The sequence below is a fragment of the Triticum dicoccoides genome, chromosome 5B (genome assembly GCF_002162155.2).
Source record: "Triticum dicoccoides isolate Atlit2015 ecotype Zavitan chromosome 5B, WEW_v2.0, whole genome shotgun sequence".
NCBI lineage: Eukaryota > Viridiplantae > Streptophyta > Magnoliopsida > Poales > Poaceae > Triticum > Triticum dicoccoides.
The window spans coordinates 59,377,821-59,403,298 of record NC_041389.1 but is presented as its reverse complement, the minus strand read 5'-3'; the positions used below and the strand labels follow the sequence as shown (position 1 = coordinate 59,403,298).

Below are 25,478 nucleotides of genomic sequence, written 5' to 3'. Positions count from 1 at the left end.
CCAACGGTTTCTAGGCAAGGTGCTGGGCACCTAGGTGTCCCATATGGGCGTCCTATATATATATATATATATATATATATATATATATATAGGACGCCATATATATATATATATATATATATAAAAGTATTAAAGACTTGGTTTCCAAATCAATTTGGCGTGAAAAAAAATCTTTATTTAAAGTAAACTAATTAATTATATGAGTAAGCAATTATTGGCTAATTAATTGTATTAATGACTTTATTTTCAAACTGATTCGGTGCTTGGCTTCTAAATTATTTTCGCTTTAATAGCTGCGTGAGAAAGACGTCTATACACGTATCCTCTTTAATAGTAGAGATTAATTGTGATAGAAAAACCCACCTCCCTACCTACCAAATTTATTCAAATTTCCACCGCTGACCGGGTGGCCCACCCTGCCAGCCTCGCACGCGGCCGTTACAGTTTGTCTCACCAGTCTTATAGCTAGCCACCCTCCCCTCTCTAGTCCTCAACCCATCCCAAATCTTCTTTGGTTCCTTCACGCGAGAATTCCAGCCTACCACCGCCTGTGGCAGCGGCCGCTAGGGCCAGGGCCTGATGGCTAGGTTGTGCGCTGGACCCTGCGGCGCGGCGGAGCATGGTGACCGGGAGCCGGCAGGAAGAGGCACCGGGCGTTTCTCCTCGGCCGCCGCATAGGCCGCTATCGATGCCTCCCCGTTATTTGCCTTTGATCTTCCGTTTCTCGTTCTGGATCTTGATGATTTTGTGTTTTTTGTTGGATGAATCTAGTCATTGGGTGCTGTTGCTCGCAAGCTGCTGCCATGGAAGATCCCGGAGGAAGATTGACGCCAGCGGATGCCGATCTTGTACAGAGCGATCGAGGATCCCGCCCCACAGGTTTGCAGATCTTAACCTGTGATTCTAGTACACGTTCTAGATCAGAACTAGTGATCTTCAGCAGCTGGTAACGGAAAAACTTGCACGGTTATTAAGTTTCCATGCCATGTCGAGTTTTACTTCGAATCTCCGCCACAAGAGATAAACATGGCCTGAATAATGATTAATGAATACTGACATATTCCAGTACATGGAGTGCTTCTGTAAGGAAACAACGATCCTTGGCATCTTCACAAGAGTATGGAAATTAAGAACAGCGTTGTAAGGCTGCCTGTTATCAAGTGAGAGGTTGTGGATTCGATTCTAATCATAGGGGATTTAAGTTCAGGAATCAGGAATTCTTCTTTCCACTTCAGTTGAAACTTCAACGTTGCTTAGCAACTCTAGCTAGCAGAGTGGTCAGATAACATATGGTTGCATTTTTTTAGAAGTATACAGATGCAAATCATGCTACACTATTATTGCTTGCCTATTGATTCACTGCCGTTACAGTTATAATTTATTCACTATTATTAAATTTATTACCTACAGTACTTACCAAATTTACTCAAATTTCCAGCGCTGACCTGACGGCCTACCCTGCACCTGCCAGTAGCCTCAGTCACGTGGGCGTTACAGTTCGTCTCGCCCGTCTATACCCAGGAGGCCAGGACGCCAAATTTCCAAATTTCCAGAATTGGCGGCGGTGAGGGACTGGTGGCTGGACTGCGCGCTCGGCGCCGTGGAGCATGGTGGCCGGAGCAGCAGATGCGGGTTCCGCAGTGGTGATGGTTCGTTTAACTTTGATGTTTTTCTTTTTCCCTTTGTCTTTGTGGACCGTGATGATTTCTGTTACTGGCAGGCTGCAGCCATGAGACGTTAGGGTGATCTCGGTGGGAGATTGAGGCCAGCGCGGATGCTGATCTTCTCTGGAGTCCCATGAGGTTTGCCTTAAACTGTTGGATCTAGACATCTAGTGCACATTCTATGGTCAGAGCTGCCGCCTTTTAGCAGGTGGAACTGAAACTTGTACCCAAGTTTCCATGTCCATGACAGCACCGTAGAAAAACTTTTCTTTTTGTTAGAAGATAGGAGGAATCTTGAGTCTAACTTGAAGCTTGGCCACAAGAGCTAACATAGTCTGAATAATTAATATAGTACTCCCTCTGTCCCACAATATAAGAATGTTTTCGACACTAGTAGTGTCGAAAACATTCTTATATTGTGGGACGGAGGGAGTACATGGAATTGATTCTGCAAGATTCTTGGTAGGTGGCATAGAAACTAGCAAGACCGAAGGCAGTTGCCATCAGCAGAAAGACAAGCGTTGTCATTTTCTCTTACATAGACACTCAATGAAAGCTTAATCTTAGTTATCAGCATACGGGCAGTGTTGATTGATCATGTGGGCCTAGCTTGCCATGTCTACTTCCACGCTTCTGCATTGGTCCATTGCATAAGGTGATATGAATGGCCATATGTTCGTATGTGTGGGGGCAAATCCTGATAGGACTGAAAATTTTAACATCTCTCTACGGCTCCACGAGAATTCCATGGGACCTCCCCTTGCCTCTGACCGCTCCCATAGCCTACTTTGTTAGCGCGTAATCATTGTCTCCTGCGCTACTCCAAGAGCTACGATGTGACTCGTATTGAGACTTGTCAAGGATGGATCATAACGATCTTTTGATCCGTCAACAGTTATTGGAGCTTTGATCTGGCACCAAATTGTGTCAGGTGGTGTATGAGCAGCAGGTCTGGATGGCTTCACATGACACATTAGGATCAACCTAGGTTTGGGCCCTGTTAAGAGAGGTAGAACACTAATCCTACTACTAAGAGCTTGTATTGCTCGTATGCAGCTTGAGATCTGAGTGATCACAATCTAGGGTTCTTGGTTACAAAGGGCAGCCGCGATGGTGGCGGAGAGGTGCGAGATAAAGGGTTAGGTGGCGGAGAGGTCAGATGAATTTTTAGAAAGAGTGGAGATTGATCAATCCTCGATCGAGAGCCCCTAGCTCGCCATACATGGCTCTAGTCAGTTTACAAATGGAGGCAAGAACACTAGAGACCCATAAACTTGCATTGGATGTGATGGTTTAGTCCATAAACTTGCAAAAGGTGATTAACTCATCCACAAACTTGCAAACTATGTGATGGTTTAGTCCACAGCCAATCAGAGACGGCCAATTGGCGCCCAGCTGGCTGCTGCGTGGCACACCTGGTCGGACTGGGCCTTTTGCAGAAAACCCCTCAACGTTTCTAAAAATCACGCCCGCGGTCCCTGTTTGGCCCTCCCTTGGTTATTTAATACTGCGGCCCCTCTCACCTGGTCGGGAAATCACCTGGTCGCCTCAGTTACGGGAGCCGCGGGGAGTGGCGACGGCGTCCGTTCCCTTGACGCCAGTGACGGCGGCGACGTCGCCAGCCATCGCGGCGGCCATGGAGCCACCAGAATCCGTCGGCCTCGTCCGCGAACCGGGCGCATTTCCGCCGGATTACGGTAAGGCCCGCCCTCCTTCATCTCTGCTTTTCGTTTGCTTTTTTGGCACTCGCCGTGGTTGGTCGCCGGGTTTGATCGGCACCGTTATTCGCCGGGGTTGGTCGTCGAGGTAGATTAGAAGGTTGCTGCGGAGTGGGATTGGAGGTTCGGTTCGGTTGCTAGGGTTTATGTTGTTGGAGCAGAGGAAAGTAGGGGTTTAGGGCTCTAAAGTTGATGTTATTTTGCTAGGAAATATGTGGATTTAAGCCTTTACTGGTTGCAATGTTGAAGTTCACCATGAACATGTTGATTCTGAAGATTATGGCATACAGTTGGGGTTTTGGGACATAAAGGTGGGTTTTTGGGCCATAAAGTTGGGGTTTTGGGGTAGGATATATGAAAATGTGTGGTTTTTAGGCAGAGCTAAATGAAAATGTGTGATTTTGGGTAGTTGATGTTACTATTCTGGATATTGTACTGCTCTGAAAGTCTGAATAATGTTGACAGTACTGAATATTTTCATTGTCTGAATATTGCTGATCATGCTCTGAATTTGCTGTGCAGTGTGTGATGCAGCAATGGGCATTGCTGTGGAATCTACATTCTTCACTTTGCAGATTGAGCATAATGGCATTTTTTGTGGACCAAGTAGCAACCTGGAGTATGCAAGTGCTAGTGTGGAGATTCTGGATTATTGCTCTGCTGCTACTTTCTCATATTCATTTATTGAGAAGCATCTGGAATGGTTGAGCTATCCTGTGTGGGAGCACCACATCTATTGGTGTAGGCCTGGGTGCCTATTGTCAGAAGGACTGGTGCCAATTAGAGGAGATGTTGATGTCCAGTACATGATCACAGCAAGTGCAGACCATAAGGTGATGGAGATATTGATTGACCATTCATACTTTATTCAGATATGCAGGCATGATGTCATATATACAATGCCCAGCTCAGTGTCCAGATCATTGGTTGAAATTGTTCTCTCTGAGAAAGAAGCTAGTGGAAGTCAGCACATGGAAGTTTCAGTTCAAGCAGCAGAGACATCAAGTGCAAACTTGCAAATTGCAGTTTCAGAGCAAGCAGAGATAGTAGGAGAATTGACAGATTCAGACTTTAGTGATAGTGATTTCAGCATTGATGAGGGAGATGATGATCTCTTTGATGAGTACATTGATTTTTGTGTGGATGAAGAGGAACCAGAAGAGATAGATGATGAGCCTGAATATGTACTTGAGGATGAGGACCTTGATTTGTCAAGAGAAGAAGAAGATAACCTGAAATACAAGTTCAGTGCTTTCAATGCAAAGGTGGACATGGACTCTCCTATATTCACAGTAGGCATGGTCTTTGCAGATGTCAAGCAACTGAGGCAAGCTCTGAATGCATATTCAATAAGGAATAGAGTTGAGATCAAGAAGGTAAAGAATGAAAAAACCAGATTGGAGGCAGTGTGCAAGCCTGGTTGTCCATGGCTTCAGAAAGCTGGATTGGACAATAGGATAGGAGGCTTTGTGATAAAGGTTTATGCTGCAGTCCACAAGTGTCATAATCTTGTAACTTGTTGATTTTGCTGAATTTTGCACCTGAGGCATCTTGTATTCAGTTAGAACCATTTTACTGAATTTTGCTATGAGTTGATGCTCATTTGCACCATTTTACTGAACTAACTGAATTTTACTAAACTAACTGAATTTGCACCAGTTGAATTGTACTAACTGAACTAAATGAACTAACTGAACTAACTGAACTGAATTTGTGCCCAAAATTTCAAAAAAAAAAAACAAAAAAATGTTAATCCTGGGTTTCGAACCCAGGACCTGTCGTTATAGAAGTAGAGTGCAATGCCAGTGCAGTATGAGTAGGAACTTGTTAGGGAGGGGCACAGGAAGTATCTTGTACTGATAACAGAGAGGCCAACTCCCACTCGCCCACTCGTCTGGACGGTTCGCGTTCCCACCCACCACATCAATAAAACCGCCGCCCCCACCCACCACTCCACTCATCGACCGCGTCGCCTCCACTCCCCACTCCACTCACCATCGCCGGCCACCGCCGCCCACCGCTGCCATGGCGAACAACCCGCTGCCGCCGCCATGGAAGAGATCACTGGAGGATCTTGCTGGCAACGATCAGTCGTTCCGCGAGCAGATCAGAGAGGTATGCACCTGGTTCCCGAGCGCAAAGCTCATGCTCCATCATGCGCGTGGGTTGGCCAAGGTGCTGACGGACGAGGAGAACGCGCGTGCCTTCCCCAAAGGCCTCAAGGTGCCGCCGCCGTTGTTCCTCGTCTGGGCAATGCGGGAGGCCACGCTTAGCGTGGATCCGTACCAGAGAGCTAGGTGGTGGATGTACCGCTCCACCACCTCTCTGGCCCCGGTCCCCCTCGACGACGACCCTGCGGACGTCGTCGGCGTCGTGCTCGCGCTGCCTGCTCCAGTCGACCCTGCGGACAATGACTCCGATGACGACCTGACAGAGGTTGTTGCCATCTCTGACGACGACTCTGACGACGTTGCTTTCATTGCGCGGGTCGACATTGAGGGTGGCAGAAACATGCCCATCGACGTCGAGCTCCTGCCGGACGTTGAACTCCTGCCAGAAGACGTGAAGGTCGAAGAAGAAGAACAGGTGAAGGAGCCAGAGCCAGAGCAAAAGAAGAAGGGGGCAGTGAAGAAGGAGCCAGTGCGCCGCTCCATCCGCCTGCAACAGATGAAGAAACAGTGAAGAAGAAGCAGCTAAAAAAGCAGCAGCTGAAGAAGAAGAAGAAGGGAGTAGTTAGGTATGCTGATTATATATTGGCATATAAGTTACCTATTGAATTGTTATCTATTTTGAGCTGCTGTTGAACTGCTATGTTGCCTATGTTATCTATGTTGCCTATGTTGCAGTGTTGCCAAATATTGTGTTACTATGTGTGTTGCATTCTGCCCATGTTGTGCCCATGTGCACCCATCCAAAAATAGAATGTATCAAGTGCTCACTTTTTGCCAAATACAATGGTCTGAATTTAACTTAACTGAAATTTGCACTCTTAGTTAAATGAAATTTGCTTGATCTGAATTTTGCTTGCAGTTAAGTTAACTGAAATTTGCTTGCATTATCTGAATTTTGCTGCAACTATCTGAATTTTGGCACAATGCACACTTTCACTTCTCTGAAAAACAATTTCATCATCATTTCTTCATGAGGGAAAACAATTTCATCATCATCACCATGTGCACAATTTTAGTGCTCTGAAAAACAATTTCAGATCATCATTTCTTTATTTGGTCAGTACTATATCAACATTTGTGAACATCTTTCATCAGTACTACATCAACATGTCTCACACTAAAAACACCCTACTTGCTAACAATGACAGCTAGCAGAATGGCAAACAGACCAACATACAGAAGAGCTCCAAAACAAAAAATGTTATCCCTAAATTGCTCTCTTTGCTTCTGCATCTTGACAATTGCTCTCTTTTCTTTCTCATTTCTTTTAGTTTCTGCTTCAAGTACTTTAATCCTGGCCTCCAACTCCATATTCTTCATGGCTAGATCCTTAATCCTGGCCTCCAACTTCATTGCTCTGCCATCCCTTTCCCCAGCCCACTCCTGAAAAAATGATAAGCAATTCAAGTCAAGAACTCCTGAAAAATGATGAGCCATTGCTCTGCCTTGTACTAAGTCAGCCACTGCAGCTCATTATTCCTGGGATTTCTGTACTTACCTTCTTGCCACCGAAGTCAAGAACTGCAGTGACCCTGGCGCTAGGTTCTCCAGGCCCGCCGCCGCCCAGGAACCCGTCGGCGTCGACGCCTACTCCATGGGATCATAAGCCACCGCTCAGCTTCTCGCCGCCGCCGCCACCGGACGCTCTCATTCTCTCGCCGTCGGGATTTGGACAGGGGAAAGGGGAAAATAGGAGAGAGCTAGGGATTTGGACAGGGACAGGGGAAAGGGGAAAAAGAAGACAAGTGAAGCAGGGACCGCGGGCGTGATTTTTAGAAACGTTGAGGGGTTTTCTGCAAAAGGCCCAGTCCGACCAGGTGTGCCACGCAGCAGCCAGCTGGGCGCCAATTGGCCGTCTCTGATTGGCTGTGGACTAAACCATTACATAGTTTGCAAGTTTGTGGATGAGTTAATCACCTTTTGCAAGTTTATGGACTAAACCATCACATCCAATGCAAGTTTATGGGTCTCTAGTGCTCTTGCCTCTTACAAATGGGTGTGCCCATCTGGGTCAAACCGAACACTCATGTGTCGGGTGTGCCTTCTGGTTTCCTTGCACTCCAAGAGAATTATGTGTCCCTGCTCCCTGTAAAGAAAGTGAGCTCTAAGTCGTCGGTCCGGCCCACCTGAGGCTATCGGGATAACTTTTGTCCTTCCTGACTATACATGGGTGGTATGCCATCATCAATAGCTCCCAACGCCTTCACAGGCTGATTGTTTCTTGTCCTTGCGGCATCCCTGCCTGGGCCGAGTGCTTCAACCTTCTCTCTTGGGAAAGTTTCTCGAGCGGTACTCGCCTGAGCGCGTTGTCCTGTTGCTTGGAGGGGGATTGTGATGGACTCGTAGAACTCATGTAGAAAAAAGGTAAATAGTCGAGTTGTATCCACTCTATAGGGCAGGAATACCATGGCATGTGAGCTAATAGCTGGTAAGTCTTGGTGGTATCTAGTCATTTCTAGCGGATGGAGTCTAGCTAGTGACCCAACATGTGGCATACCAAAATCCCTACAAAATTATCGAGTGGTACCTGCTTTCCGAGTGGGTCCGGTCCAACTGGTGCCCCTCAAGTGTAATATCCTCAGGATTCATGTCAGAACCAGAACACACGTATGATGCTTCGGTCATGAGTTGTTCAGTATCCAACCGGTGTCCTGCTGGAGGCGGACAGTAGCTTCCCTTCACTTGCATGCATTCGAGTGGTCCTAGACCCCTTGAGGTCAACCATCGGAACCTTCAGTCAGCAGTACTTGGGTCTCGAGTGCCCGTTCTCGAATGGTTGTCTATTGGAGGCGTATTGTATTTGCATTGATTTGGGTGCATCCTCTACTCCTCGTGAGTGTGGGACCCATTGAGAGTCAACCACCGAAACCCCAAGTCAAACAAGCACAAGGGAATGAATGATCATGTGGTCCAGGCAGTCTTCGGGCAAACTGTTGTGAGGAAGCAAACTAGAAACAAATCAAACTTTTTTGGATTCAAATTAAGAAAATCTTTATCAGCGATTCCTATTCTACTAACAAGAGTAGACATGCAAAATTTATTTGTTACTGAAGAGAAAACCATTCTAGCTGTTCTTGAATAGCTTCCTTCAAAAGGATTTTCGCTTGCTCAGTGAATGTCTTGCTAGAAGATATAATTTCTTGGAACTGAGGTTTAGTATCTTTTAGGTGTTTACGTAACTCATCTAGAAATTTATTTACCTGTTCAATTTCTAACGAATCAAGATATCCTCTTGTTCCGGTATAAATAGTAGCTCTATGCTCTTCCACCGGGAGAGGGTTGCCTGGGATTGTTTAATCAATTCCCTTAATCGTCGACCCCTTGCCAATTGATTCTAACTTGTTTTATCAAGAGAAGAGGCGAATTGTGCAAAGTCATTGAACGATCTCCATGTATTCAATTGAGTGAGCATTAAGGTGAAATGATGTGTCATTAAAATCACAATGGGAACTATAGTGGAGGGGCCACATAACATGTTTGGTTTAAGTTCCAAAGGGCCTCAGCCCTCAACCCTCATGAATGAGGTGCAGCGTGACACGGGACCACATGCAACTTTTCCATGTTTTCATGGTGTGTGGCGAAGTGGCGTGCCATCTTGGGGAGGGGTAAAAACTAAAAGGTAGCCAATTGTCAATTCTGCTTCTTCTTCCTCATGCCTCCTTGTCGCCTCGCTCTCCACTCGCCATGTGCTCTTGGAAACAAGCTCGTGCCACCATCATACCCATGCTCAGTGTTCTTTCTTTTTGTGCCCACCCTGCCCCATAGAGCCCCACTCACATGTTCCTTCCATTGATTGCATCCAAATCTTAATCATGTGACTCTAGATTTGGGCCACCACTATCGAATTCAATCCTTCCTCGACGAAGAGGAAGTGCTTGAGGAGAAGTTTGTGGCACCATAATCTTGGACCAGGAGGAGCTTCAAACAGTGTGGTGATGGTGGCAAGGAAGATATCCACTATGACAGAGGAGATGATAGGAGGGCTTATCCCCAACGGCATGCTCCAATGGTGAGCTACTCATGGGTGGCTTTCGCCACTCCTGACATGAATGTTCCATTGATTGCACTCATATTTGAAACCCACGGCCTAGACCTGGGCCGCCATTATCAGATTCAATCCTTCCTCGATGAAGAGGGAGTGCTTGAGGAGAAATTTGTGGCGCCATAGTCTGGGACAACGAGGAGGGGCTTCAACTAGTGGCGATGGTGGCATGGATGAAATTCACTGTGATACAGGAGGCAAAAGAAGTGCTTCTCCCCAAGGGCATGCTCGAGTTGCGAGCTACTCTGGGGTGGCTTTATCCACCCTCAACACAGATGAGGTTATCGTCCACACACCCATCTTGAACCTTCGATAAGGGATGGCACACAGAGTTGTTTTACTACTCCAATTTACCACCCTCCCTCTCGTGTGGAGAGCGAGGTGGAATGAACTTCTGAGGGATTTGGAAGAGGCTAAATTTCAAGTCGTTCAGGCACACCTCTCACATGTGCTTTAGTCGGGAGACACCAGGGTTGGAATGATCTCGACCTTCTTTGATCGGTGGATATAGACATTAAGCAAAGAATCCACTTGATGTTTGAGCTCACTAGGCTTGATGATATGACTCGAGAGGTAGAAACCCGATCCTCGAAGGGTGCATTGATACTCCGAGTCAGGAGATTATCGAAAGTTGACATCATCATTACCAATGCACCCCATCAGTGCCTTTCCATGCAAGAAAACCTTTGAGTCACCGAGTGGAAATATTCACTTGCCTGCACCTTCTGGTTTCATAGTTACTTGATACCTTCATCTCTAGGCTCCCCTGCCCCAAAACAAGGGATCCAACCATTAAATAGTGCAAGTGAGCAAGGTGTAGGTGGATCCGGCATTGGTGTCGACACAGGCGACGCGGCTTAGGCGAAGGGGAAGTAGAAACAGGTAGATGGCTCCCCTATTCAAAGACGACGCGACTCTTGCATTTGTCTTGTCTGGGTTGTACCAACTGTCACCAAGATGTAGAAAACTAATGCACCACTGGGTATGATCGGTGCAGCTCCGGTGAAGGGTAAATCCTCAACATCACCAGCGACGAAGGCTCCCTCCAAGGTAGCACGGTCTACCAGGTAAGTTGCCAAGTAGACACCCTTGTCTCGTACTCTGTCGTCCATTCAGTGCGGTATGATACTGGTCTTGTTGTGATTTCGGTAGTCTAGCAAAGAGGGGGGCCATAAGGACACATTGAGTGACGAAGAGTCCAGTCAAGATGTTGGCATACCAGAGTCAGCTGTTGTGCCATTGGTGTCCCCGAGCCGCTTGGGTCCCTTCTCTGCCATCTACCACTCAGCTAGATAATAGTTTGTTGAGCTCAAAGGGCTCGGAGAGTGTCCTTAACTCTGATTAGGGCACCAGTGCAAAGGGGTTGGACCTCATACCTCCAGTAAATCAGATGAAGAGGTAAGCTAGCTAGACGACCAAGGATTGATGGGATGAACTATAGCCACTTCCATCGCTCAGCCAGTTGGCGGGGCTCTCATCCATCTAATGTCCATCAGAAGAAGCCCCGTTGGCTCTGCCACCGTACACATAATGTAAGTGCACGCATGGGACCCCATCGCTCGCTCATCAAACAGAAGTGTTGCGAGCATTCCCCTCCACTCCAGTAGAGTGGACACAAGATACTAGAAGTAGCTTGCTGAATTCTCCCATTATCTCCCTTGTGATCATTTCAGTATCTTGAAATGAATCAATATGATAGGAACCGAGTCATGTGGGCGGAGATCGGCGAGGAGGCGAAGCAATTAGAACTACATCGGCTGACTCCCGGTCATGTTGAAGACCGTGAAGGAGTGCACCAATTTGGTGAAGGGCAAGTTCTAGCCCGTCACAGAGGTATGCTCTCTCCGCTTGTAGATTTCACACTTGGGCCACAGAATATGGCCCAGTGGGTGTGTTCCCCAAGCATGCGCTCGGTTCATGGAGCCAAGCGGAGGGTCTTGAACAATTATTCTCATCAGTCTTGCATAAGCTGGCCAAGAGGTTGGAAGAGGCTTTTGAATAAGAGACCTCAAAACTCAAGGTGGAGGTCGAGGTCACCTCCCAACTAAGATTGGAGCTTGAGGCGGTGAAGGCTTGGAACCTGATGTTGGAGTAGGATAGGGCCACCGTCACCTAACTCCATGTTGAGCTTGAGGTGACAAAGACATGAGCCTAGCTGCTTGAGGAGGCATAGGTCCCACGCGACAAGCTTGAGAAGGATTTCGAGTCAATGAGGATGGACAAAAGGATCCTTGAGGAAGATAAGATTGAGACCATGAGTGGACTAAATAAAGCGCAAGAGATTGCCAATGGTAAGCCCTTTACTCATGTCGTGCTTAGCCATGAGTTGCCGAGTTGGTGTTGATCAAAGTTTTAAATAGCTAGTTATTGCCCCACTATAGCGGTCTGAGAAGGGGGCGCTAAATGATCGACTATAGGCTTCACGTACAATTGTCCAATAAAGTTATGATATAGCTGGCTATAAGCTTATTTGGAGGACCACCACTATTTCTCATCGCCCGTTATTTAAAACAATGGTGTTGATGGTATGTGATCATACTTTGCATAGGCCAACCACATGATAAAGGTCTTGAATGCGGTTGTTGAGATGCCTTGTGCTCCCCTCTAGGGGGGAGGCTAATTGAAATTTGTAGAGATATTTTGGATCGCCTCCAGCAGATGCTTGGGCAGGTAAAAGAGCAGAAGGACGCGAACCGGGTAGTGTGCGGTGCCCTCTAGGAGCACGTCCCAACGCCTGGTTGTGTGGGCACAATTATAAGCCTCATGTACCATGTGCCCAAGCAGGTGATCAGGTGAAGAAGTTGTAAAGGGTGGTTGCTCGAGAAGGTTCCCAGGTGCTACTTATTGCAGCCAAGTCCCACTACCCTACGATCCTGCTGAAGGGAATCGGCGATGACTTCACTATTGAGTTCCCCGAGGAGAATGTCAAGGCCTTGTTGAAGTAAACTAATTTTGATGATGATAATATCATTGGCAAGTCTAAATAGGATATGGCATAATGGGTGCTAAGGTCTTAATTAACCTGAGATCTATCAAAACCTTTGTTGAGCGCTACTGTTGATAGTCAAACTCATGTAACAATGGTTAAATCTCAAGACCATGGTGTTGTTGATTAAATCAAGTGGGGTAATGTCTCGGTGTAGAGGACTAACACGACGAGCCACAATAGGTAGAACATCAAGAACAAAGTTGATATGTACATTATAAATAAGGTCTTTTTTATATCGTCTTTTCGGATCATTCGTGAATTAGGTCAAACTGGTAAAAATTAGTAAAGTTGTGATGTCATTTCTAAAAACAAACGTGATTTTACTGGGTTCTGAGGGACAAAGAGGCAAATCATTTATGATGGTTCCCTATCTACTGTAAAAACAAACGTAGCTATTTTGGAAGATGAGGATAGACGTGCTTATTACATTGAGGAGATGATGGCAGTGGCCACTAACTAACACCTAACTTTCATTTGGGTAGCCCTTTCCGGTCACATGATGAGCTTGTTACCAAGGAATAAAATGAAGGTTTGGAAAACCCTTCTTTGAGAAAGTAATCAAGAAAGCTATCATGGGTATATATACACATGTGGATCCAAGCCCTTACGACCTAACTTTAAGTTTCTATCAAACCTTTTAGTATTTGATTGAGAATGATTTCATGGCTCTTATTAGAAGTTTTGGAAATTACAAATTTGACATGTCTAGACTTATTTTGCATCCATCACCTTGATTCCCAAAGAGACCAGTGTTAAGAGTCTTTAGGCCTATTATTTTGATCAATTGCTATGTTAAGATTTTTACCAAAGCTATGACAACTAGGGTTTACCCTGCGGAAGTAAGCTTATCTTCCCTAATCAGAATGCTTTTTATGGGCATATTCATTTCTGGAAAGTGTTGTTAGTGCGCATGAACTGATTCATGAGTTTCATATACCTGGATCTGAAGGTATATATAATTTTGAAACTATAGTATGAGAAACCTTATGTTAGTGCCGCTTGGACTTCCTTGTGAATATGCTAACCACCAGAGGCTTTACAAGTGAACAAATTAGTTGGATATACAACACTATTGCTCAAAGTTCCTTTTCTGTGAGATTAAATGAGGGGAATGGAAAATACTTTATGGGTGAAAAAGGACTTAAGCAGGAGGATCCTCTCTCCCCCATTTCGTTCAAATAAGTAGGTGATGTGTTTTTAAAATACTTGCCAAAGGCATAGGTTGTGTGATCATATCTTGATCGTGTCATCAACCTCTACTACGCTAATGGAACCATCATATTCCTTGGTCCCTCCATTGATAATGCAAGAACCCTTAAGTGGATGTTTTCTTGCTTTGATATGTTCTCGAGCATGAAAATCAACTTTCACAAAAGTGACCTAGTTAATATTAATATGGATGAAGAACATTCTAAGACCTTTGCTCGGATTTTATATTGCAAGATCATTTCCTTTCCTCTTAAGTATCTTGGGGTTCTCCTACATTTTACCAAACTAGGAGGGAAGATCTCCAACCCATTGTAGACGAGGTCGTTACAAATATTCCTTCTGTGAAATATAAAACCCTGAACTATGATGGGAAGCTTGTGCTTCTCAGAATTAGTATTTCTACCATTCTAATGTATTTAATGTAAATTATTAAGTTCCCCTAATGAGCGAAAAATGTTATCACTTCTGAGATGTCTCATTTCTTTGTGGTAAATTTGGAGTTTCACATAAATACCACGTAGCTATTCGAGGACTTATCGCTCTTCGTAAGGATTTTGGTGGGATGGGGGTACCTAATCAGAGAGCCTTTAATTTTGCCTTCTTATCCTCTTGTCTAAGAGATACTTCCTTGGTGGTGACATGAACTACCCAGTCCTTGGTGGAACCTCCTAAAATATCGACCAATTTATGATTTGAGGTGTTTGTTTTGTGTGGGAAATGAAACTACACAACACCTCATTTTCGATTTGCATGCTCTTTTGGTCTTGCATTTATGAGAGCTTTGAGTGTGATAGGCCTTAGTGAATGGGAGATATTTCAAATGTCTAGACTCTCGGGAAAACAAATGATGTTTGCAATATGTTTTGGTGGTGCTTCCTTGTGGAGTATTTGGACCTTACGTACTGAGATATCTTTCCATGGAAACGTATGGTCGGATGGCGGGTATTTCTAGGAAGAATGGGCATGTGGCTTCATGATTGGGACATCATGTGCAATAGTACACAACTGCCATGTTGGATTGTTAAAGAAGCGAGCTCTTTAGAATTTCATGGGAAGGATTCTACCTATGGTGGGAACTGATGAATAGTGACATATCTTCCTATGTGCCATAACCAACTGGTCTGAGGTCACTGAGTAATGCATTTGGTGATGTAGTTTGCAGGTTGTGTATCCTGATGTCTCTAATGTCCCTTTCCTTGTGGCTTGTAAGAAACCCTGTATGGTTTTCTTAAATTCTGGAGCAACTAGTTTCCTCTTTCTCCCGAGCGTTGTTACTATTTTGATTGTGGCCTCATTTTCAAGAATATGGGGTTGTGGGGAAACCCCTTTCATTCAAAGAAATTATTTTGTAAGGAGAACACGGATCCTTGGCATCCTGTTCGGAATATGGCCAACTGATACTATCAGTTCAACAAAAAATATTTCATTAGATTCACTCTAAAGAGAAGTTTAAAATGGTGTGGCATATAACCCTTGCTTGCCAAATTAATGGTGTTTTATTAAAATTCATACAAACTTATAAACCAAGATAGTGGGAGTACAAACTTTGTCTAATACTTGATTGATGAAGTGCCAAACAAAGCAAAACAATAGAATGGGATTTGAAGATGAAAGTTCAATTTACAGGAGGGTGGCAAGGTCATCTATGTTTCCTATCAACCTTACAGGAAATATATATTCTCAAGTTGCACAAAACAAGTGTGAAATAAGTATTCACATAGCTATTTATGGTAATTCTAGCAATTGAGATTTTATTTGCGACAACTAAAATAAATCATTTTATACCCAAAAAGGTCATAAACTTTAGTGTGTGATAAAAGAAAAGGTATCATTATAAAAGACAACAAATCAAATAACATGTTCATTTTATTAACTGAAGGGAAATCAATTTAACACAATCAAGCTAAAAAAACTTCAAGGCATCCATGTACGGATGTACTATATCATTGACATAGTTGAAGCAATCGGCTTCAATCTCTTGCAGCTCGGGAAGCACACAATTACTTCTTTCCATGAAATCAGTGGTAGTTGTCACAAAACCAAAGCATCGGAAGGATGGAAGAATGCACAAGTGTAGGCTAGGTTGTTTTGAGGAGAGTCAAAATGGACAAACATATAGTGCATCACACAGAGAGAACACAAGGTGCAATTATGTGAACACAAACCAATATTTCATTTATTGGAGAGAGGATACTTTTGAAGTGTATATGTGTGGATTGGGTAGCCCTTTCCATCAGTTTGGACTTTTAGTTGCGTTAGATCGTGCATGAAACTTGTCATAATATCAGAGCCTAAGGTCTTGAGTTCAAGTTCTAGCTTTCGCATTATATGCGTTAGCTCATTGCCCCTATGTATCCATGTATTGTCCTCTTGAGACATACCTCTCAGTCTATTCATGTGTTGACTTTCCGTGTCACACATGAGAGTTGGTGTTGAAGTATATATGCGGATTGCCTAGCCATTCCATCGGTTTGGAATTTTGGCTGTCTAGCTAGTGCATGAAGCTTGTTAGAGATAACATTGTGGAGGTGTCAATTAGTCGACACCCTAATGGCCTACAAGGGAAATTTGACGATGATTAAGACTCTACATAAATCATATGAAACTTCCACTTTCTGACAAAAGAGCAATCGTTTGTAATGTTGTATGCCAACTTCCTATGAAATTCGTGTAAAATCATTGCATTAAAAATAACCCAAGTCGCAATTTAATAATTTACTGATGCACTTGAGACATAAGCCATAAAACACACCCACTAAATAGAATTCATAGTTTTGGCACAAAATAGAAATTACCCATACAAAAATGTTTCAATCATTCACATTGAAGCACAAGAAAGTCCATAAACAAATCTTCATCCGTGGCCCCTTCCTATTGACAATTCTTCTAACCACTATCCACCTTCAAAACATGTTTAACGCGTTGTATTGATCGTATTTGATGGTGTGCTTCTAAAGGTCGTCTATGTAGTGTAGGATACTAGCAAATTCAGTATCCTGGAGGTGAGTGATGTCGCCATAGTGCTCGGCACCCTCATTCTAGTATCCTTCACCATTTATGATGGTTAGGAGGTTGGCGAAGTTAGGTGGTTGGATGTTCACGATGGTGTCATAAGGGTTGATCTCATTCCATGAGAAGCAGACATTAGTGCTTAGGATAATCATAAAAATCCTGAAGCATTAGCTCATTGCTATGGAGATTCAAAAATGATGTATCAAATATAAATTAGTTTCAATAAAAAAATGTTAATTGCTATTCTCAAATGCATCCGACTACAGTTGTTTCTTCAAGTGAACAATGTATAGGAAACTACTACATTCAAATGCAATTCGGAATAGCCAATAGGCAATTTTTATTGAACCCAATTTATAGCTTGGTCTGCATATCTAGATCTCCATAGCACTAACATAATTCTTTGGGGTTTCTACTATTATCTTAATGCAGAAAAGCAATGGTGTCGACTTCTCATGTAATGGGATCAAACCTTATGGCAACATAGTAAACATCAACCACCAGACTTCACCACCCTCCTAACCATCATGAAGAATGAAGGGTACTGGAATGAAGCTGCAGAGCACCATGTCAGCATCGCTCACCTTTAGGATACTTAATTTTCCACTCTCATGCACTTTATGAATACCTTTGGAAGCATGTCGTAAAGACAATCATTGCAGCACACTCAACATGTTGACTAAGGTGGATGCTGGTCTGAAGAATGATCGACGGTCAAGGGACACACATGAAGCTTTAGTTATTGACTTTCTTGAGCTTGAATGTGAATGCTTGTGTTTATGCATGGATTATTCCTATGGTGTACCAAAATGATGAATTTTATTTAGTGGGTGTCTTCTGTGGTTGATTTCTCAAGTAAATGATTAAATTCTCAAATTTCCAACTTAAGTTGTTATTTAATGCAATAAATTTACATCAAATTTATAGGTGCAAAACTTTTCTCTATTTCTGAAAGTGGAACTTTCTATGATTGGTTAGAGTTTTAATAATCAAGAAATTTTTCCTGGCAGGCCATTAGGGTGTTTCAGTTGCTTAAATCCAAAGCAGACTTTATGCATGGCACATGTTAAATCCGAAGATATAATTATCAAATGCGATAAATCTAATAATATTGTTCATTCTATTAACTCAAGGGCAGTAAATTTAACACAACCTAACTCAAACACTTCAAGGTACCCACGTATAGATGTACTATATCAATGACATAGATGAAGCAATCGGCTCTAATCTCTTGCAGATCATGAAGCACACAAGTGCTTCTTTCCATGAAACCGATGGTAGTTATCTCATGACCAAAGCACCGGAAGGAAGGAAGAATAATCAAATGTACATAAGGTTGTTTCGATAACATAGTTGGAGTGTATATGTGGATTGCCTAGCCCTTTCTATTAGCTCAATCTTTGGGTTGCGTTGGCTAGTGCATGAAGGTTGGCATGGTATCAAGCCTAAGGTCTTGAGTTCAAGTCTTGGCTTTCGCAGTTTATCCAAAAATTGTTGTTGCCCCCTAAATGTCGTCTAGGGAAATTTGACGAAGATTAAGACTCTACATAAATCATATGAAACTTCCATTGTCCGATAAAAGAGTAATGGTTTGTAATGTTCTTTGACAACTTCCTATGAAGTTTGTGTAAAATCATTGGGAAACATTTGTTTCCAGCCGAATGATTTCTTTGTCACGTAAACCGCTCCCTCCACTTGACACGCGTCATGCTAGGCCCCACGCACCGCTCTCCACTTCTCCTTATCCTTTCACATGACCACACGTTTTTTCTTCTCTGCTTCATCCCCTACCTCCCTTCGCTCGTGGATCTCGCACCCAGTGCTTCTCCGCTCCGGCAACTCGCGTCTCGCCATCACACTGATGCTCATGGATCTCGCTGCTGTAGAGGGGAGTGCTGCAGTGAAGCCACCGGCACGGCGTCAGGGTTGAGATGGAGCTACGATGGGCAGTCGGAGCTGCGATGGAGCACCACCACGCCAGCGGTGGCGCTGAAGTGAAGCTTGCAGCGGTCGTCGGGATGCTGCGGTGGCGCTGCCGTGAAGCTTGCGGTCGTCGTCGGGGTGCTACGGTGGTGCTACAAGGAAGCATGCAGCGACCGTCGGGGTGATGCGGTGGAGCACCGCTGCGTTGGCCGTGGCGCTGCAGTCAAGCGTACGGCTGCCATCACTTGTGTGGATTGATGTTGTGAGGCGCGAGCGTGCTCAACACCGCGGCTGTTGATGTGGTCCATGTTGCCGAGTGTCGCTAGCCGGTGCTGAAAAGAGGGAGAGGGGTGTCGATGCCAGGGTGTTGCAAAGGCAACACCAACCACAACGCCATCGCTGTTGCAAGGGTGTGTGAGCCGGCAACACCAGTGCGAGTCACCGGTGCTGCCATGGAGCTCTGTCGGGCCACATCGCTGTAGTGGGGCATCGCCGGGACCGCTGGAGATGCAATGAAGCACCGGCGGATCATGAAGCTCAACTGGGGTTGCAATGAAACATTGCCGCCAATGGAGCTTCGTTGGGAGGACCGCGGTGTTGCAATGAAGCTCTGTCGAGAGCCGTCCATTGCTACAATTAGCTTCGTCGGGGCCACCATTGCTGCAATGGAGCTTCGCCGATGGCCGCCGGGGTTACACTGAAGCATCATCGGAGCGGAATGTGTTTCAATTGGGCATCGCTGGTGGTGTCTGGTGCTGCGATGGAGCACTGCCGTATCGATGTTGTCACTGTAGTGAAGCGTCGCCGCCGGCCACCTGGGCTTCGATGCAGTGCTGTTGTTGTGTGATGTGAGGAAGAGTTTGGGTTGGCGTTGACCATTCAAACCAGCTGAGAGGAGGGATCCGACGATGTGGTGGGACTGATCAAACGGCCAGCAAGGCGGCTTAAGTCTTCCTGGCATCGGCCGGTTGATTTGTAGCACTGGCCAAAATCATTTCATTAAAAATAACCCAATTTGCAATTTGATAATTTACTCGTGCACTTGAGACACATGCCATAAAGCACACCCACTGAATAAAATTCATAGTTTTGGTATGAAATAGAAAGAACCCAGACAAAAACACAATCACTCACATTGAAGCACAAGAAAGTCCATAATCAAATATTCAACGATGGCTCCTTCCTATCGACAATTCTTCTAACCAGCATCCGCCTTCAGCAACATGTTTAACACATGGTAGACATTGTCTTTGATGGCGTTCTTACCAAAGTTGTCCATGAAATGCAGGATATAGTGGCAAATTCTGTATCCTGGAGGTGAGAGATGCCACCATGGTGCTCCGCACCGTCATTCTAGTACCTTCACCATTCATGATGGTTAGGAGGTTGGTGAAGTTAGGTGGTTGGATGTTCACAATGGTGTCATAAGGGTTGATCTCATTCCATGAGAAGCAGACATTAGTGCTTGTCTGCATTAGGATAATCGTAAAAATCTTGAAGCATTAGCTCATTGCTATGGTGATTCAAAAATGATGTGTAAAATATAAATTGGCTTCAACCAAAAAAGGTTCATTGGCTATTCTCAAATGCATTCGACTATAGCTGTTTCTTCAAGTAAACAATGTAGAGGAAACTACTACATTCAAATGCAATTCGGAATAGCCAATTGACAATTTTTTTATTGAACACAATTCATAGTTTAGTCCGCATTTCTGGATCTCCATAACACTGGCATAATGCTTGGGGTTTCTACGATTATCTTAATGCAGAAAAGCAATGGTGTCGTCTTCTCATGGAATGAGATCAAACCTTATGGCAACATAGTAAACATCCAAGCACCAGACTTCACCACCCACCTAACCATCATTAACAATGAAGGGTACTGGAATGAAGCTGCAGAGCACCGTGTCAGCATCGCTCACCTCTAGGATACTTAATTTTCCACTCTCATGCACTTTATGAATACCTTCGGAAGCATGTCGTCAAACATAATCATTGCGGCACACTCAACATGTTGACTAAGGTGGATGCCGGTCTGAAGAATGGTCGACGGGCCAGGGACACCCATGAAGCTTTAGTTATCGTCTTTCCTGAGCTTGAATGTGAATGCTTGTGTTTATGTACGGATTATTTCTATGGTGTACCAAAATGATGAATTTTACTTAGTGGGTGTCTTCTGTGGTTGATTTCTCAAGTGAATCATTAAATTCTCGAATTTCCAACTTAATTTGGTATTAATGCAATAATTTCACATAAAACATTGCAAAACTTGCTAATTTTCTCAAAGTGGAACTTTCTATGATTCACTAGAGTTTTAATACTCGAGAAATTTTTCTTGGCAGGCCTTTAGGGTGTTTCATTTGCTTAAATCCAAAGCAGACCTTATGCATGGCACATATTAAACCCAAAGTTATAATTATCAAAGGGAATAAATCAAATAATATTGTTCATTTTACCAAGTCAGGGGTGGTAAATTTTACATAGTCTAACTCAAAATAGTTCAAGGTGCCCACGTATAGATGTACTCTATCAATGACATAGATGTAGCAACCGGCTCTAATCTCTTGCAGATCATTAAGCAGAAGATTGCTTCTTTCCATGAAATTGATGGTAGTTGTTACATGACCAAAGAATCGGAAGGAAGGAAGAATGAAAAAAATGTCCATTAGGTTGTTTTGATAACACAGTTGGAGTGTATATGTGGATTGCCTAGCCCTGTCTATTAGCTCAATCTTTGGGTTGCATTGCCTTTTGCATGAAGGTTGTCATGGTATCAAGCCTAATGTCTTCAGATCAAGTCCCGGATTTTGCAATTTATCCAAATATTGTTGTTCCCCCTCTGTGTCCATGTATAGTCCTCCCGAGCCTTACCTCTGATTCTATTCACGTGTTTACTTTCCATGTCATGCATGCGAGTGGGTGTTGAAGTGTATATGTGGATTGCCTAGCCCTTTCCATCAGTTCGGAATTTTGGTTGCATTATATTAGCACTAGTGCATGAAGCTTGTCAGACACAAACATAGTGGACGTGTTAATCTGTAGGCAACCTAAATGTCGTCTAGGGAAATTTGACAATGATTAAGACTCTACATAAATCATATGAAACTTCCACTGTCCGGTAAAAGAGTAATGGTCCGTAGTGTTGTATGCCAACTTCCTAAGAAGTTTGTGTAAAATTATTTCATTAAAAATAACCCAAGTTGCAATTTGATAATTTACTAGTGCACTTGAGACACATGCCATAAAGCACACCCACTGAATAAAATTCATAGTTTTGGTATGAAATAGAAGAACCCAAACAAAAACACAATCATTCACATTAAAACACAAGAAAGTCCATAATCAAATCTTGAACGGTGGCTCCTTCCTATCGACAATTCTTCTGACTAGCATCCACCTTCAACAACATGTTTAGCGGGCGGTGGGGATTTATCTTTGATGGCGTGCTTCCCGAAGTTGTCCATGAAATGCAGGATATAGTGGCCAATTCAGTATCCTGGAGGTGAAAGATGCCACCATGGTGCTCCACACCCTCATTCTAGTACCCTTCACCATTCATGATGGTTAGGAGGTTGGTGAAGTTAGGTGGTTGGATCTTGACAATGGTTTCATAAGGGTAGATCTCATTCCATGAGAAGCAGACATTAGTGCTTGTCTACATTAGGATAATCATAAAAATCCTGAAGCATTAGCTCATTGCTATGGAGATTCAAAAATGATGTTAAAATATAAATTGGGTTCAATCAAAAAAATGTTAATTGGCTATTCTCAAATGCATTCAACTACAGTCGTTTCTTCAAGTAAACAATGTAGAGGAATCTACAACATTCAAATGCAATTCGGAATAGCCAATTGATAATATTTAATTGAACCCAATCTATAGTTTAGTCCGCATTTTTGGATCTCCTTACGACTGAAATAATGCTTTGTGGTTTCTACGATTATCTTAATGCAGAAAAGCAATGGTGCCGGTTTCTCATGGAAGAGATCAAACCTTATGGCAACATAGTAAAAATCCAACCAACAGACTTCACCACTCTCCTAGCCATCATGAACAATGAAGGGTACTAGAATGAAGCTACAGAGCATCGTGTTAGCATCTCTCACCTCTAGGATACTTAATTTTCCACTCTCATGCACTTTATGAATACCTTGGGAAGTTTGTCGTCAAAGATAATCATTGCAGCACAATCAACATGCTGACTAAAGGTGAATGCCGGTCTAAAGAATGGTCGATGGGCAAGGAACACCCATGAAGCTTTAGTTATCGACTTTCTTGAGCTTGAATGTGAATGCTTGTGTTTATGTATGGATTATTTCTATGGTGTACCAAAATTATGAATTTTACTTAGTGGGTGTCTTCTGTGGTTGATTTTTCAAGTGAATCATTAAATTCTCGAATTTCCAACTTAAGTTGGTATTTAATGCAATAATTTTACATCAAATTTATAGGAAATTTATGACAATGATTAAGACTCTACATAGTTCATATGAAATTTCCATTGTCCGATAAAAGACCAAAAGTTTGTAATTTTGTATGCCAACTTCCTATGAGGTTCCTCTAAAATCCTCGAATTAAAAATACCCAAGTTTTAAATTGATAATTTTCTGATGCACTTGAGACATAAGCCATATAGAACACCACTAAACAAAATTAGTAGTTTTCTTACAAAGAAGAAATAACCCAGACAAAAAAGCAATCGTTCACATTGAAACAAAAGAAAGTCCATAACCAATTCTTCATAGGTGGCCACTTCCTATCAAAAATTCCTCTGACCAGCATCCACATTCAACAACATGTTTAGTGTGTTATAGGGATTATCTTGGATAGTGTGCTTCCCAAGGTTGCCCATGAAATGCATGATATAGTGGCAAATTCAGTATCCTGGAGGTGAGAGATGCCGCCATGGTCCTCTGCACCCTCATTCTAGTACCCTTCACCATTCATGATGTTTAGGAGATTGGTGAAGTTAGGTGGTTGGATATTCACGATGGTGTCATAAGGGTTGATCTCATTTCATGAGAAGCAGACATTAGTGGTTGTCTGGATTACAATAATCATAAAAACCCTAAAGCGTTAGCTCAATGCTATGGAGATTCAAAAATGATCTCCGAAATGTAAATAGGGTTCCATAAAAATGACTGCATTTGAATGCATTTGAGATAGCCAACAGAAAATTTTTTATTGAACCCAATTTATATTTCGGTCCGCATTTCTGAATCTCCGTAGCACTAACCTAATGCTTCAAGATTTCTATGTTTCTCTTAATGCATAAAAGTATTGGTGTTGGCTTCTCATGGAATGAGATTAATCCTTATGACAGCATTGTAAACTTCCAACCACCGAACTTCACCACTCTCCTAGACATTATGAACAATGAAGGGTACTGGAATGAGGCTGTAGAGCACTGTGGCAGCATCACTCACCTCTAGGATACTGAATTTTCCACTCTCATGCGCTTCATGAACAACCTTGGGAAGCATGTCGTCAAAGACAATCCATGCAGTGCACTCAACATCTTGTTGAAGGTGGATGCTGGTTAGAATAATGGTCGACATGCAAGGTACACCAATGAAGCTTGGTCATCGACTTTATTGTTCTTAGATGTGAATGGTTCTGTCTCTGTATGGATTGTTTCTATGGTGTAGCAAAATGATGAATTTTATTCAGTGGGTGTTTTGTGTGGCGATGTCTCGAGTGCATCATTAAATTCTCGAATTTGCAACTTGAGTTGGTATTTAATGCAATAATTTTACATGAAATTCATAGGAATTGAAGTTCACATAAAACATTGCAAAGCTTTGCTCTTTTGTGTATAGTGGAGTTTTCTATGATTAGCTAGAGTTTTTGATCCTCGGAATTGTTTTCCTAATAGGCCATTAGGGTGCTTTAGCTACTTAAATCCAAAGTAGACGTTAATGCAAGGCACATCTCATATGTAATGAAACACTCAAAATCATACTTCTGAAAAAGAAATCTTACAATGTTTAAAACCATGTTTCAGACCTAAGATATCAACCTCATAGAATATCTTTTTCTAACGTACCCATGTGTGCCTATGCTTTGGTGTATTTTCCTCACCTTCTATCCAACAAGTAGTGGCGGAGCGATCTATTTGTGTACATCGCAAGAAACAGATAACACTCGTTCAAGATAGGGAGAGGATGATTGCAGCATCACCAAAAGTAGAAAAGCACAGCTACAACTAGACCTAATTTATGTGATGGCTATATGGAAAGAATGTAATACACGAATATATATTTAGGCAAGTTTTTTTATGAAATAGCATATATGTGCGCGCTCACACACACACACACAACATCTCCACATATAGTACATGACATTCCGCTCTAACATTCTTGACATGTCCAAAATAACTTCTAAATCTGAGTTAAAAGAAAATTTGTTATAGCATTTCATCACCAAACACTACAAAATAATGACAAGACAATAAGCAAATCTCTAATTACAATAATTGCAATAAAATGCACTGAAATGGTGTATACTTCTTTTTTGAATATATAATAAAATAATTGTCTGTAATTTAATCCTTTATTTCATCCAGCAGAGACCATGGTCGAGCTGATCTATCCTTACTTTCCGCTTCTGAAAGGAAGTTAAGTAAATAACATTTGTGCCCCTGTCAAATGTCATGGAAACATACTAACATTTTCCTCTATCATATACCTAGACACATGCTTCACCATGGAAGCATGTACGTCTTCCTATCCACAATCATCCTCCAACTT

General features: G+C 43.0%; 1 protein-coding gene and 1 pseudogene across 3 annotated transcripts; both read left to right on the top strand.

Moving 5' to 3' along the window:
• Positions 1-498: 498 nt before the first annotated feature.
• On the top strand, positions 499-17,506 carry LOC119307354. Of its 3 annotated transcripts, none has more exons than XR_005149275.1 (4): positions 499-879; positions 1,439-1,649; positions 1,721-1,802; positions 17,238-17,506. XR_005149275.1 is itself a non-coding variant. In XM_037583431.1 (4 exons), exon 4 carries the CDS (start codon positions 3,919-3,921, stop codon positions 4,903-4,905), a length of 987 nt encoding a protein of 328 aa, XP_037439328.1. In that variant the 5' UTR covers positions 499-879; positions 1,439-1,643; positions 1,721-1,802; positions 3,905-3,918; the 3' UTR covers positions 4,906-4,968. The 3 variants fall into 3 exon arrangements, 2 of the variants coding, with proteins under 2 accessions (XP_037439328.1, XP_037439327.1); XM_037583431.1 differs by lacking the exon at positions 17,238-17,506 and adding an exon at positions 3,905-4,968 and having other exon boundaries at positions 1,439-1,643; XM_037583430.1 differs by lacking the exon at positions 17,238-17,506 and adding an exon at positions 3,905-4,968.
• Positions 17,507-19,407: 1,901 nt separating this feature from the next.
• The window catches only part of LOC119309065, a 47,290-nt pseudogene continuing 41,219 nt past the window's right edge, over positions 19,408-25,478 (top strand).